Source organism: Barbus barbus (genome assembly GCF_936440315.1).
Source record: "Barbus barbus genome assembly, chromosome: 45".
Taxonomy (NCBI): Eukaryota; Metazoa; Chordata; class Actinopteri; order Cypriniformes; family Cyprinidae; genus Barbus; species Barbus barbus.
Window position 1 is genome coordinate 12,720,287 of NC_136723.1, and position 15,300 is coordinate 12,735,586.

Below are 15,300 nucleotides of genomic sequence, written 5' to 3' on the forward strand. Positions count from 1 at the left end.
TGAGACAAAACAAGGCCACTGATATATTTTAAGATCAGTCAGTGCAAGTTTCTTACAGATTAAACTGCTCAGATTTACATTTTAGTCTGTGACTAGGTTTAAGCCCTTTCTGTGAAACCGGGGGATAATGCGTTAAAAGGAACTTTGTGTTTTATTACTGATTTCTCCTTTTTGATTGTTAGAGAAAACTGGGCAAAGTCAATATTGAGGTCTTTGCTGGTGAACTTTTTCGGACAACTGTTCTAAAATATTTCAGATTATTTTTGACATTGATTTACCCTGCCCATACTTTTGGTCACATAGAGTGAAATCGCCACTTTAACCTTCTTCACGTCATGAATCACGAGACTCCTGCAATTACTAGTTTCAATGAGTTTATTGCATGCAAGCCATGAATGAAATTCCACACTAGATATAGGTAATACAAAATATTTATATAGTAAATATAGTTATAAATGGATTAGAAATAATAATGCATCAAAATTATATTCTATTTAAAAACAATTCAGCCTAAAAATATCCTATAGTTTAGCAGCAATATTTTTTTTATAATCATGCTTTACTGATATGCAGGTTGAAATGACTGAATTCTTATACTGATCTAGCTACCAGACTGTTTTATAATTCACTGTTATGGTTTATTAGTATTACTAAGAGTAAAACAAGAAAATGTTTTTAAAAACCAGTTGGAAATCTATATAGAGAGAAGCACACTGGCTATCTGAAGAATAATGCATCTTGGCCTAAAGCAAACACAGCGGATGTATTTCAGAGAAATCACAATCATCATAACTTCTTCATTAACAAACATCAGCTTCATATTGCACAATGGACAGTGTCATAAGACCATTAGAGTCTGTAAATGATCTTCTAAGTGCATTGTAGACAAGGCCACACCCTTCATAGGAAGTGTTTTTGCAGTACAAATACATCTCTCAGTTACCCACAAAGCCAGTGCAGTCTTCTGCACATCTCGTGTAGCAACAAACCCACATGGAAATGGAGTCTGAGATGGAGCGAGGACCCCAGAGCAAGCAGAATCTAATCAGTAAGATGATCTCACTTTTTACTCTAACCCTTTTGTCTCTGAACATTCGACTTTAACATGTAATTTTCTGAGAATATAATAGTAATTGTCTTAACTACAACAGGACTTGTGTGTCGAGGTCGATTGAGGTGTCGATTTAATTTTTATTGTTCAACTATGATCAGTTAGATTTGTTATTTGCATTAGTGTTTGGTTTGCAAAGCAGTCAATTTTCCACGCCAGTTCACAATTGTACCTGCATGAGGAAAGAGGAAGAAATAAATATACAGTACATGTATGAAGTCAAATAGCTGTTTGTGTTATTTTTAATATTCCTAGTGAGAAATTGTTCAGATAGCCTATAATCTGAACAGAAAGGAAAGGTCAACTAAACTTGAAGTTAATGGTGTTACATATGTTGTGTCGCAATATCTAACAGGATAGTAATTACAAGACTAAAGGAATCTCAAAAAGGCTAAAATGGTGAAAAAGAAAGTGACAGCCACAGAACCTAAACTATAAACCGTTTTTAATGTATTTTATTTTAACTGAAAGTTCTGTATTCGTCAACAACTCATTTTAACCGTCAGCATTTTGTGGTTTTAGAGTTGGCCCATTATCCTGATTTGAGTAATCACATCAGATTATAAATAACCTGAAGAGTTTATTATAGTTTCTTGATATCCTCTCTTAGGTTAATAGATTGCTCTGTACAACACAATAGTTTAGGACTTTTGACTGTATTATACAATAACCAGTACAGTAAAACACCACATATAAACATGTTAATCTTTCTTTTAGAAGAGCATGATAGACAGGTCATGAGAATAAAATATGGTCTTGGTTTGAAATTGTTGGGTGTGTGTGGAAAAATTTGCATAGCCTTATCCGTCACACTAGGGGTTGTGGGCCAATGTTCGCCACCCACCCACTCATAAATGACCACCCAAAGCTGATTTATGATGACGAGGATCCCCCTGGTGACATGTTTATCTGAGATACTGTTAATCCAGTGAGGGGCCGATATGTGTTTCTATTCAGGGTTAAGAGTAAAAGATAAGATGTGGTTTACAGTTTGATTGTTCGTAAGGGTTAAGATGAGTCTTACTGATAAGTTGCTATTTAGAAAGAGAATTTAGTTTCTTAGCAAACCAAATTCTAAATGAATTGAATAATAATTTTAAGTTTAGTAGTCAATTGTTACACTATGACATTTTTTTTATTGGTCATCCTAAAATGAAGTGAAACTAGGATGTGGAAAGAATCTGGAAACTGCATGGTTCAGATTTTCCACACGACAATTGCCTTTAGCAATATAACTTCTATGTGAAGCATCAAATCACATGCCGTATGCATTGGATAAAACATGTAATTAGCACTGAGTTCTTTCACACCGCTCAACAATTTGACCTGTTTACCTTTTAGTCATGTGCTCTTTTTGTGAACGACACCATTTTCTGTGGTTGCAGGTGAAAATAACGGGGGCCTGGGTTGCTGTGGGTGGATCATTGTGATTATCTCTGCATTTTTCTCCATCTTGATATTTCCTATCAGCATTTTCATAAGCATTAAGGTATGAACCACAATAGGACAAACAAAACAAATAATCCTGAAAAATATTAATTACTAGGCTCTCGAGGACCGGTGCTATTTTAGAATCAGTTTAGTTGTTTTCATTACTATTTTTAATTAATTTTATTTTTATATTTTTCATTTCCATCTATATTTGAAGGTTTATCATAGTTGTCATACCGGTTCTTACCGGTTTCATGACTCTCATGCCCTTCTTTTAAAAATAATAGGCCTAAATGTATTAAAATTTGAACTCAAATCATTATTTGAATATGGCCATTTATTCATTTGACTATAATTATAATAATTAATTTGAAAACAAAACAATATAACTAAATACTAAGCCTTGCATTTTAACAGGAAGTTACATCAATGCCTAATGTTTTACACATGCAGTTGTTGTTCAAATGTTTTATAACCCACTTAATATGTTTGAGAACTGTTTTATAGATTGTGAAAGAGTATGAGCGTGCTGTCATATTTAGACTGGGCCGGATAACAGCCCGAGAAGCCAAAGGACCAGGTAATACCTTGATTCAGAAGGTTAAAGCTAAACAAATACTTAGGTGACACCATCTTTTGTCAAAGGCAAATCAATATTTTCCGTAGACGTTCCTCTAATGCACAGGACAGCTGAGAGCTTGTTCTTAAAACAATAAAATAACTAAATCCTATAAAAGGAGTCAGTTTAGTTCAAATAACGAATCAATAATGTTTTACACAGATCATATTATAACAAATATAATTAAAAAACGTTACTTGTGTCTAGGAATCTTCTTCATCATCCCCTGCACGGACTCGTTTGTTAAAGTGGATCTTCGAACCATCTCATTTGACATCCCTCCCCAGGAGGTAAACTAAAAATAAACACGCAACAAACCAGAAGTTATTATAGAGGAACTTGCATTCAACACCTGAATAGTTCCAGCAAGCGAAGTCAAAGCTGAATCAACTGCTGCATTCGGAATAACATATTAAAAGTACTACTATTTGTGCCACATAAATATATGGGAGAAATAGTAATGCTAGAATGCTAATATTCTATTTTGAAGTCAGCCTGAGTGACTAAATGTACCTGAGTACCTTTTTCGTTCCTGAATCCAGTGTTTTGAACGAATCGCTTCAGTAAATGATTCAACAACTCCCTGATATAGGGCCCTATACGATCTAAGCGCATGGTCTAAAGTGGGCGTGTCCGAATCATAGGGTGTTTCTCAATCGGAAGGATCCTTGGAAGGCAGCCTTCGTTTCGCGTCCTTCATTTAGTTGAATTTGAAGGATGCATGGGATGTATCCTCCGTGACCTTCAATCACCCACAATCCTTTGTACCTATTCCATTTCATGAAAATAAACGGACGAAAAATGAGTCATTAATGAGCTTGTCTGAATTTATTATGAAATGATAGACAAAAAGAATGTTTTCAGACATGAAAGCATAGATGTTATTGAAAGGGCCCATGGTCTCCTTACTGATGCTTTTAAGCTAATCGTTTTGGTGAATTTGGTAGTTTGTGAATGAGTCAATGTTTTTGAACAATAGCATAAAGGACTGATTTACTCGATCTACTCATCAAGACTGTCGCTTGTTTTGTTTCTGAAATATTGATTTAGTTTTTGTTTGCATTTAGATCTTGACCAAAGACTCAGTGACCGTTTCTGTGGATGGTGTTGTGTTCTTCCGTGTAAATGACCCTGTTGCCTCAGTGGCAAACGTGTCTAGTGCAGATTACTCCACTCGCCTACTGGCCCAGACCACCTTGAGGAACGTCCTGGGCACCAAGAACCTGTCTGAGGTCCTTTCTGACCGAGAAGGCATCTCCCAAAGCATGCAGGTGCGTGTGTGATAGTGAAAAAGACAGATAAATTTGGCATTCCTGCTTGTGCGTCAAGGATATATTTGCAGGTCAGATACTAGCTCCGTAATTCTCCTTCCTGCTGCAGATGACTCTAGATGTGGCCACAGATTCATGGGGAATCAAGGTGGAGCGGGTGGAGATTAAAGATGTTAAACTGCCACAGCAGCTGCAGAGAGCAATGGCGGCCGAGGCGGAGGCAGCCCGTGAGGCCAGAGCGAAGGTGAGTATTACTGCCACCGCACATTACTAATGTATGTCTAAATGTATTTTAATGGTCAAAAAAAATAATAATTAAACAGCACATTTAATGTACAATTTGTGATGTCACACCCTAATAGGTTATTGCAGCGGAGGGTGAGATGAATGCATCCAGGGCTCTGAAGGAGGCGTCTCTGGTGATCTCAGAGTCTCCATCCGCTCTTCAGCTCAGGTACCTTCAAACTCTCAGCACCATCGCAGCCGAGAAGAACTCCACCATCATCTTCCCTCTGCCCATGGACATCATAAGCCACTTCATGAAGAAATGATCGCTGAATATTCACAAAGTATACAGATGCTCTCAAGCCATTCATTTAGAAATTTTACATGATTTTCTTCTTATGTGTCATGTTTTTCTTGTCATTTATCTTTTTACGAGAAAGAGTGACAAGGTTTACAAATTATTTATTTATTTTAAAAAATACAATATCTATATCATATTTTAGAATATAGTGTAACAACTTTTAAACGCAAATTTTGCATTCTTATATACAATGAGTATGCATGAAATTAAATAAACTACAATAAAAAGTAGATTTTAAATTTTTAAAACATTTATAGTCATTTTCACCGATGTGAATGACAGTGTCTTTCAGCTGTTCTTCATCTAACCATAAACAACCCAACCATTCATTTAGAGCCCAGAAAGATTTTTAACCTCTCTGTTCAAATAAGTATTTTCTAACTTTCAACTGGAGGACACTATTATGTCAAAGAGTCAGAGGAAATGAGCTCCCAGTGGTGGTAGTTCAAAGATTTCTGTGTGGTTTTCCATCCTCTCCTCTGTCAGTATGATGGATTGCTCATACACATCCAGACGGAGACAAAGAATAACACTAAAGGGAAAATATGTGTAAATGTGTTGCATTTAAAATCTGTGACATAATGAAAGTGAAAGTGACGTGACATACAGCCATAAAGTATGGTGACCCATACTCGGAATTCGTGCTTTGCATTTATCCCATCCAAAGTGCACACACACAGCAGTGAACACACACACACCCGGAGCAGGCTAGGTTCCAATAGCAACATTGGAAATTATTAGCACTTACTGCACTTAAAAAATGATTAGGTTTGCATTAGATTCACTTAGTACTGCGGCTTCAGAAAGTATGATATATAGTGCACAGGTCACATGGACTACTTTTTTAGTGGCAAGTTAGATCAAATAGATTCATCCCAGTGACTAGAATCTTTTGAACCCAATTACCAAAAGGATTCAGAAGTATTCACTTAGTTCGGTGAGTAGTGTTGGTTAAATTACTCTAATCCTCAAAAGTGTATTTGAATATGGTCTTAATTTCTCTAAAATGTATCGCATTACTTATTATTACTAAATACTTTCTTAACCATGACCAGCTGAACAATACAGAGATCCTTTAATTCCTTTAATTTGTTTAAATAAATCATATAAAATGAAATACATTATTCTTGAACTGATTGAAGTATTTTAAGAAGGCAGCATTAAAAACTTACATTATAACATTAGATGTTAAATTTTGGTGTTAAATCCACTATTGTTTTATATTGAATTGTTCTATAGTCTAGCATTTAATGCAAGTACATGAGAAGTAACTGTAATTAAATTACAGAAAAATTAAGATTAATCCCTTACTTTACTTTTAAAGGGAAAAGTAATAAAATAATAGTAATCAATCTTGTCAGGTTACTGTACATCTTTTCTCCAGTAGATGGCAATAACGTGTGTTTTTTGTGTGTGTATGTGTTATAAACATGCTGTATTACACATTCTGTGACAAACCATAGTATGTCTCGTTCAACCAATGATATGCTCCTTCACAGTCCTTACTCGAATGCTATTGGCTTGTCAGTCTTTGAATAAATCAGTCACTTTTCAAAAGGTTGAGACTTAAATGAAAAACAGTGTGGAGGTAAAGGACGCTGATTCTTTTTGTACATTTTATATGAACTGCCATTATATGGTAGGGGCTGTGTAATAATTCTTCAGATTTCAAAATGTATGTTCTATAGACAAAAACAACAGCATACATATTTGGGTTGACATAAATAATAGAATTGATGATTATGCCTAAACTATTTCTTTAATAAAAACAGATGCTTTCACAAGTTTAGGAAGTATATAGAGGTGAGGTGGGCTACTCACCAGATCAGGATGGCTGGTATGAGAGTTAGGCCTGCAGGCAGCAGGAAACTAAACCCGGAGAACCAGGAGAGAGTAGCTGCATAGATGCTGCTGAACATTGTAAATTAAACAGCAACACTCAACATCTCCACAAAGGCTACACACGCAAACAAGGCACCTGTACACAAACACACAGCCACAAGGAACAACCGTACACAGCCATCAATAATTCAGAGTTCATGTGAATTGGGAATGTTCTATTTTTTTTTTTGCTTGGAATGAACAAAAAACTATTACATTCTATTCTATTCTGTTGAAATTCTTACCTTGCTCAGATCCAGACCCTGTTTTGGACATCATGGATCGTAAGACAGGAGTTGGCATGATGGACAGCAGCAAAGGCATCCTCACTGCAATGAATAAAACATAAACCATTGTTCCTCCTGAAAATAGACCATCCATCCACCCATTAGAAACTCCATAAATGCCCAAACTCAGTCTTACCCAGGAACACGAGCAGGGTAGACTTTGCAAACGCTGCCATGATGAGGCCGGCTGCCACAGACGTCAGCCCCAGCAGGATGATGCAGGCGTCAGGCAGACAGCGAGACAGTAGCGCCACACCAGCAAAACTCACCAGATAGATGGCAGAGGAGAGAGCTGAGCCATAACCCACCAACACCTCACTCCAACACAGAGTGCTCAGCTCATACAAGATAAAGATGGACATGCCATCCTGCAGGGCTACCTGTGAAGGATGCAGAATAATAATAATAATCATATTTCTTATACTGGGGCTAATTCCTGCCTAATTTTAATTATTAAAATATTTTAATTTTATTATAAACAAAAATAGTATTAGTAAATATATAAAATATTTTATAATAAATGTAAATACTAATTATATATATTATTCATAATAAAAAAACATTTTAATAATAAAAAAATGAAGAATTGAAGCCAGTATAGTACAATGATATATTACTTTTACCCTTATTATACTCTATTCAAAAGTCTGGGACTATTTATAAACTTACCGATCTCAGACTTATATATATAAATACTTATATACTCAAGAAACATTTATTATTATCAATGTCGGAAAGAGCTGGTCTGTTAATTTTTGTAATTTCTGTTGGTCTGTTAATAATGAAAAAAAAAAATTCAGGATTCTTGGCATAATAGAAAGTTTAAAAGTGGCATTTACTTCAAATATAAATATTTTGTGAAGTTATGAATGTCTTTACTGTCAATTAATAAAAGCTCTCTCTATCAAAATAAATAAAAGTAGAGAAAATTACTGACCCTAAACTTTTGAATGGTAGTGTATACAGGCCTATTTTTAGCCTTTTATACTTATTTATTTTTAATTTGACATATTTTTCAGTGTTCATCTTTATTTCTAGATTTAAATATTTTTAAACTATAAATGTAAATTATGAAATATAAAGATGCAATCGTGAGAAACTATGAGCTATGTGTAATTATTCATTCATAATTTTAAGTGAATTCCGCTGTATCAACTTATGAAGGCTTATAATATAACCTGTCAATGTAACTTATTTGGAAGCATCCATTATTTCTTAATATTTGCAATTCCGTTTGGTGCCACTAGAGGCACAAAACATTATCCCTCACTGCTGATGGAGAATTATCAAAAAGGCAAAAATAAAAAAAAGCTGAAATGTTAATCTCTCATCTCATATTCATCTTTTGATGTCAAACCCAAATGTTTACAGTCTACAGCAAAAATAAAGGAATTGGCCTTACTGTTCCAATACTTTTGGAGGGCACTATATACATATGATTTATGTTGTTGTCACGGTGCACACAGCAGGGAGGAACAGGAAACGAGGATGTAAACTCAAATAACATATTTACTAGCCATCAGGCAGGGCAAGACAAGGCAGACACTGACAGGAACACCGGGGAGTAACGAGTAGACCAGACAAAATGGCACAACATAGACAGGACTATAAATACACAGGTAAATTAACAGACACGGCTGGATTCGAATAAACTACTAATGACATGACAAGGACAGGAAACAAACCAAATATGGGCACAAGAGGCAGGAACACATGACACACACAACAGTTCTCTTACATTACTCCCCCCTCCCGAAAGGCTCGTCCCGAGCCTTAACAGTTCCATCGGGGAGGGGGGGTGGGCGCTCTGGAGGCCTCTCAGGACAGACACGGACCGGAACACAGGACAGGGACCTCCAGAGCGATACAGACAGACGGAGACATCGGAGAGCTGGACGAGACCAGCGGAGACACAGGAGAGCTGGACGAGACCAGCGGAGACACAGGAGAGCTGGACGAGACCAGCAGAGACACAGGAGAGCTGGACGAGACCAGCGGAGACCCAGGAGAGCTGGACGAGACCAGCGGAGACCCAGGAGGCCATGGTGGAGCCAGGGGCTCAGGTGACCATGGCGGTGCAGGGAGCACAGAAGGCCAAGGCAGATGGTCTACGGAGCCTTGGCCTCGGACCCCTCTCGGCCCGGCCCCTACAGCCGGAACCCTACTACCCCCCCAAAAAATTTCCCTGGGGGTATCAGGAGCCCTCCGGGGCTAGACACAAGTTAAAAAGTCCTCGGTCACTGGTCAATACGGCGGCAGCCGGCTGCCACTACCACAACGGTGGCAGCCGGCCGGCTGACCATCCCAACGGCAGGGACCGGTGGGCTGGAGGCAGCCCCAACCGGTGTCGGGCCGAGTGACCTCGGACGGCGGGTTGGCTTTCCCCGCGAAACAGTGGCCAAGGTGAGCCGCGAACGGCGGCGTGATCTCCCGCGAACGGCGGGGTCCTTGAGCCGCGGACGGCGGCGTGATCTCCCGCGAACGGCGGGGTCCTTGAGCCGCGGACGGCGGCATGATACCCCGCGCACGGCGAGCTGGAGTCAGCGGCGATCCGGCGGGCATTGAGTCAGCGGCGATCCGGCGGGCTTGACTCAGCGGCGATCCGGCGGGCTTGACTCCCGCAAACGGCGGGTAAAACAAAAAACACAGGAACAAACAAAACACTGGAAAAACTGGACAAAACAAAACGCGGTGAAGGGACGACGCTTACTGTACAGGTCTGGTCTTCTGTCACGGTGCACACAGCAGGGAGGAACAGGAAACGAGGATGTAAACTCAAATAACATATTTACTAGCCATCAGGCAGGGCAAGACAAGGCAGACACTGACAGGAACACCGGGGAGTAACGAGTAGACCAGACAAAATGGCACAACACAGACAGGACTATAAATACACAGGTAAATTAACAGACACGGCTGGATTCGAATAAACTACTAATGACATGACAAGGACAGGAAACAAACCAAATATGGGCACAAGAGGCAGGAACACATGACACACACACAACAGTTCTCTTACAGTTATATAGAAATATGTATATATATTACATAATAAAAAATAAATAAATAAACACAGTACACATATACTATGTAAACACAGACTTTTATTTTGGATGTGATTAATCACGATTAATCGATTTGACAGCCCTAATTCAAATATCAGGTCTTTAATAACATTCTCAAATCGTTGACACAAAAACATCCATTAAATATTGTTTGTGGAACATTAACTGAAACATTTTAGTTTAACCATTCATCTAATGTTTTTTTTTAAATATTACTACTTTCAGATGATTTCGACTCGAGAATATTCAAAAGTAACATTCGTTCATTAAATGAATTTTTTTTTTAAACAATTAAAAAATGTGATGTTTTAAATGTTAAGAGAATATTCAAAAATAATGTTTTAAAAACTTGAAGAGAATGTTAGCAAAACATTCTAACGTTTTTGTTAGCTGGTTAATGACAGCAAATAAGCAAAAAAGCACATGAGCATTTTCTTTTTAATCATTTTAATATTCATCCCCACCCCACGTAGTGAATACAAATGAGTTATATATCAATTCTTTCCATTCTTTATTATATTTTCTATGCTACAGTTACAGAGTGAACCATCACAAGTTGAAAACGTACAAGGGGAAGGAATGATCTATCCAAGAAAAACATGCATCGATTACTGTACACTACAACACAAGAAATAGCTTACAAACGACTGTAAATCCAGTCAGAAAAGACATGATAGAAGTCAAATGTTAGTAAATAGATGGACAAATTTCATTCAGTCCAATAAGTGATTCCACCACTCCCAGTTTACATTGACTGTGTCAGTATTTTCAGGGGTAAGATAACATTCAGTAGTTTAGATGTCCACAGGACAGAGTCAGTGTCTTAGAACAGGATTCTGTTGTTTCATGTCTTTCATTATAATCTATGGACTAATGCCATAGTGAAGGGCATCTTGAGAGCCATAGAGAAAACAAAACAGGATTTTTAAGTATACAATTAAATACAGATTTACTCCTTTTAGTAAATGTAGATTAGTAACGATTTTGAACTTTATTATAAACCATAGCAGGTGCAGATTGAGGTTGCTGAGGATTTTTTGTTGAGACAATTAGAACATAAATACACAATATGAAAAAACGTAAAACAAAATTAAAATGGAAAATTAAATGAAATATTAGTCAAATCAATCTAGTTTTATAAATAATTCTGTAAAAACTAAAATTAATAAATAAAATAAGCAAACCAATATTAAAAAGATGTACTTATTTTCTTGTATTAAACCAGATATTAGAAGCATATTACCTGTTTGTTAGGTGGCTATAATGTAATAACCCTTTCATTTTTGCTACTTTGCACAATTAATGAAGGCACGTTCCTGAAAAATGTATGTACTTCTTGTTGTGAATCAAAATTATTCAGAATTATAGACAAGTTACTAATGTAAAATGATCTGCTTAAAAACACGCTTTTAAGATATAAAATTTTTTTGGGGTTTGGCATATAACAGTATTGTGCTTGACAGGAAACATCCAGAAAACTCCTTAGAATCTGTGCCAGAGTAGCAAAAAAATTAACAACGACAAATCATTTCTATCACAGTGACAATTAAATTAAATTAATTCAAAATGCAAAGCTACATCATTTGAAAATGCATTAGAAATAGAATAAAAATACATTTCACAGTCATTCAAAAAAAAATTAAACTGTAAACAATAGTGTATCAAATGAAGAAAAACATATGCAAATACATACTTGAAATTGGAAGAAATTTTTGAAGAGTACAAAAATTTGCATTCATATCAAAAGTGTCAAAGGTTTACCATTGAAAGATGTATCAATCGTAAAAAAAAGAAATTTCCAATCCAAATTGTAAAAAATTCAAAGAAATGGCCCCTTTGTTTTGAAATATCAAAACCCACTTTGCAAGAGGAATGTCTTCTTATTGTTCATAAAAAAACAAACAAAAAAAAACAAAACTGAGAACTGCCTTGAAAACAGAGCAAAACTATTTCCCTGAACTTTATCATACAACATTTAAAGACAGTTACATTCTTTTCTAGTTCACTCATACAGAGAAATCTCTCTCTAGGTTATGCTACACTCTACAGAGGTAATACAAGAGTTAACCAGCATTACAATAAAGATAAATCCAAAAATACGTTTAACTGCCATATTGTACCTCTGTAAAACTTTTACACATCTATAACATACCTGCAACACACCTCTGGCAGGTGTGACATGAAGAAGAAACTCCTGTCCTAGTAGTTATGGGTAAAATATTGTCCTCAAACACAAAAAAAACACTCATCAGAGGTGGAAGCTATCATCCTCAGGAGTCCGGGTATCTACGCTAACATGACAACTATCCTAGGATTCACATTAAGAATGGAAGACTTACATCACATGCACATCAAGTAGCAAAATGTCCATTAAATTACAAAGTACTAATAAAAATTACAACTACAATTTACAACATTTCCTGTAGTCGGTACCTATACATTTGCTTGATCTCCCTGTTTTATGTCATGCATGAAGTGAGAGCACTTGCTTTTGTCAGATAAGTTAGGAAGAACAGACTTGATGCTGAAGAGTTTTTGTCTTGTTAACCAAGCAACCAGTAAAAACAGGCACAATGAATCTGTGCCAGCGAAGGTGTCAGCGAAACTGATTTGTGTATGAAAAAACACTTGCTTAAAAAAGCTGGTTTTGATATTAGCTGGATTAGTCTTTTGGAGGGTCCATGAAAACATACTGTAACTGCTCAGCACCAGTGGTAGACATTGCAGTTTGTTAAGACAATGTGAAAAGGCCTTTATACTGCAAAAATCATTTTCTTAATAAGCATTTTTATTTACCCCAACAGTTAATTAGACTTTTTTTAAATATTAAAATAGAAAACAGCTATTTTAAATAGTAGGCTAATACTATTTCACATTATTACCATTTTTATTGTATATTTTTTTTTTTTATCAAATAAATGTAACCATGGTTAGACTTTTTAAAAATCTAAAACTTTTTAAAACATTTTAAAAATCTTACTGACTCCAAACTTTTGAATGGTCTGCCTGATCTCATAACGAAAACATAGGCCTACCTGTTGGAACTTTTTCATAAAATGCGAAATACGTAACAATAAGTACATATCACTGCAGTTCCCAACAGAAATTAACACTAGAGGCAGTAAAACATTGAGCACTTGTAATTGTTTTCGTACACAGTTATGATTACAGCTCCACATGGTTCACTTTCCAAAGCTTGCTTTGAAGCTCAGCCGAGCCGACATGGACTTAAGATGCGGAATCCTTGGTATGAATCCTGATAAAAGAGTTGAAAGAAGATCAAGAATGAGAGAGAACAAGATAAAACAACATGCTTGCAGTTGTGTTTTTACGTCACATTCGCTTTTGTTCATACTATCGGGTAGGTTTAGGTGTAGTGCAGATGGTACGTTATTTTAAAATGTCACGGAGCATTAGACTTATAGCGCCACTCAGACATTTCAAGTCAGAACTGCAGTGACACCTACAAAACCAATGCCACATAAAACATACCATGTTCATCTGTTCTGGGGGAAAAACGAACACTCTTTTAGCACCACTCAGTGGACATTTCACATCAAATATGTCACGAAGCGTACATGGCGGCACGTATTTCACGTCTTGTGAAAAGATTCCCACAGGTTCGTCATGAGATCAGCTTGCAAATGGTAGTGCATGTATATTTAATGTTATGCTTTAAAAAATGCCCATGGGGATAGGATAAAAACAAAAACAACAACAAAAAAAATTAAATGAATAAATGTTGATAATTTTACTGTAAGAAAAAAATTAAGAAAATGACATTTTGCAGTATATATGTCTTGACTAATTCGAACATTCTAAATCAGAACTTGGGAGATTTGTACAATCAGAAGATATATAGCATAAAAAAATAAACCAGACCACAAAAAATGCTGGTGCATTTATCTGTAGGAAGAAGTTAGGGCAGGAACCTAAAGTGCTTTTTGTTGTATAAAGTTCTCGTATGTCATTCAGAAGAAACTACAGACATTTGTGTTGGAGTCCAACAGAATGTTTTAGAGTCAAAGTTGAGCTACTTCTGTATACACAAAAACGGTCCTGCCTCCATGCAGACCAAGCATTGTTGGCAGCACATCATGAGCATTAGCATTAGCATCATTAGCTCTTTTATTCTGATGCTACGCATTTACGAAGTCTGATTCTTTGAGACAAAAAAAAACTTTTGCGTCAGCAAATGGAAGTGACAAAGGCTGTCTGGCCATTGGGGTTGACATTATCTTAAAAAACAAATCTGTTAAAATCAGTTTTTCTAAGAAAAACATGGACGGTCTGCACGCCAAAATGATATAATGCGGTTACAATGGACAGTAACAGAAAATGGGCGATGTGGCTGGGATTCAGTAAAACAGCTCATCTGGGTAAAGTGTTGGCGTTTGGGATCCGGGCAGGGGACGAGCGTGCTGCTGGTGAGCCTCTGAGAGTGGGCGTCCCTGGTGCTGAAGATGCCACCTTGTGAGAGGGCGTACAGGGGCTAGGAGAACAGGAGTGTGTGGGGGTCCCAGGACCCGGAGAGTAAGGGTAAGGAGGGATATCAGGGCTGGGGAAGAAGGCTCTGTGGATGGGAGAAGAGGAAGGTGACAGATGGGGACTCGTCTGGAGAAGCCAGAGCAGCTCTTCATTGTTACGGCTCAGCCGTTTCTTCTCGTTGGTCTCCTTCTCCACATACTCCTGAAGGTTTGCGTTCTCCTCAGACAGTTGTCTATAAATTTAGGAAGAAATAGTCAGGGTAAGTCAAAAGTCTGGCTATGCAAGACCTTAATTCACCCAAAAATGAAAATTTGCTTTAATTTACTCACCAAGATGTAAATGAGTTTGTTTCTTCATCAGAACAGATTTGGAGAAATGTAGTATTAGATCACTTGCTCACTAATGGATCCTCTGCAGTGAATGGGTGCCGTCAGAATAAGAGAACAAACAGCTGATAAAACATCCCAATAATCCAGGAGTCTTTCGTTTAAAAAAAAAAAATATATATCCATACTCAGAGTTTGTGCTCTGCAGTTAACCCATCCAAAGTGCACACACACA

The 15,300-nt window shown here is 37.0% G+C and overlaps 3 protein-coding genes across 3 annotated transcripts in view; 1 reads left to right on the forward strand and 2 right to left on the reverse strand.

The window, feature by feature from the left end:
• Positions 1 to 912: 912 nt before the first annotated feature.
• LOC306864461 (stomatin-like) lies at positions 913 to 6,602 on the forward strand. The gene is made up of 7 exons (XM_079408481.1): positions 913 to 1,048; positions 2,497 to 2,600; positions 3,050 to 3,122; positions 3,369 to 3,451; positions 4,229 to 4,432; positions 4,542 to 4,676; positions 4,795 to 6,602. Exons 1-7 carry the CDS (start codon positions 994 to 996, stop codon positions 4,981 to 4,983), a joined length of 843 nt encoding a protein of 280 aa, XP_079264607.1. The 5' UTR covers positions 913 to 993; the 3' UTR covers positions 4,984 to 6,602.
• Positions 6,603 to 6,835: 233 nt separating this feature from the next.
• LOC306864427 (lysosomal proton-coupled steroid conjugate and bile acid symporter SLC46A3-like) lies at positions 6,836 to 9,489 on the reverse strand (the record flags this gene model as incomplete). The annotated part of the gene is given in 5 exon segments (XM_079408437.1): positions 6,836 to 6,943; positions 6,947 to 6,996; positions 7,145 to 7,228; positions 7,323 to 7,566; positions 9,460 to 9,489. Coding segments are annotated over 5 exon segments (516 nt in total).
• A 5,133-nt stretch (positions 9,490 to 14,622) lies between these two features.
• LOC306864428 (microtubule-associated tumor suppressor candidate 2-like) overlaps positions 14,623 to 15,300 on the reverse strand; it is a gene marked incomplete at both ends in the record, with an annotated part of 39,098 nt that continues 38,420 nt past the window's right edge. The window contains one exon of the mRNA XM_079408438.1: positions 14,623 to 14,971. Within this exon, the coding sequence (XP_079264564.1) occupies positions 14,623 to 14,971 (349 nt within the window). The remainder of the gene's footprint in view (positions 14,972 to 15,300) is intronic.

What these genes read in the sequence shown, in the direction of transcription:
- LOC306864461 (XM_079408481.1), top strand. Translation starts at nt 994, where the DNA reads ATGGAAATGGAGTCTGAGATGGAGCGAGGACCCCAGAGCAAGCAGAAT. An exon ending in GCATTTTCATAAGCATTAAG is followed by an intron (nt 2,601 to 3,049) that starts GTATGAACCACA and finishes ACTGTTTTATAG; the next exon opens with ATTGTGAAAGAGTATGAGCG. An exon ending in CCCGTGAGGCCAGAGCGAAG is followed by an intron (nt 4,677 to 4,794) that starts GTGAGTATTACT and finishes ACACCCTAATAG; the next exon opens with GTTATTGCAGCGGAGGGTGA.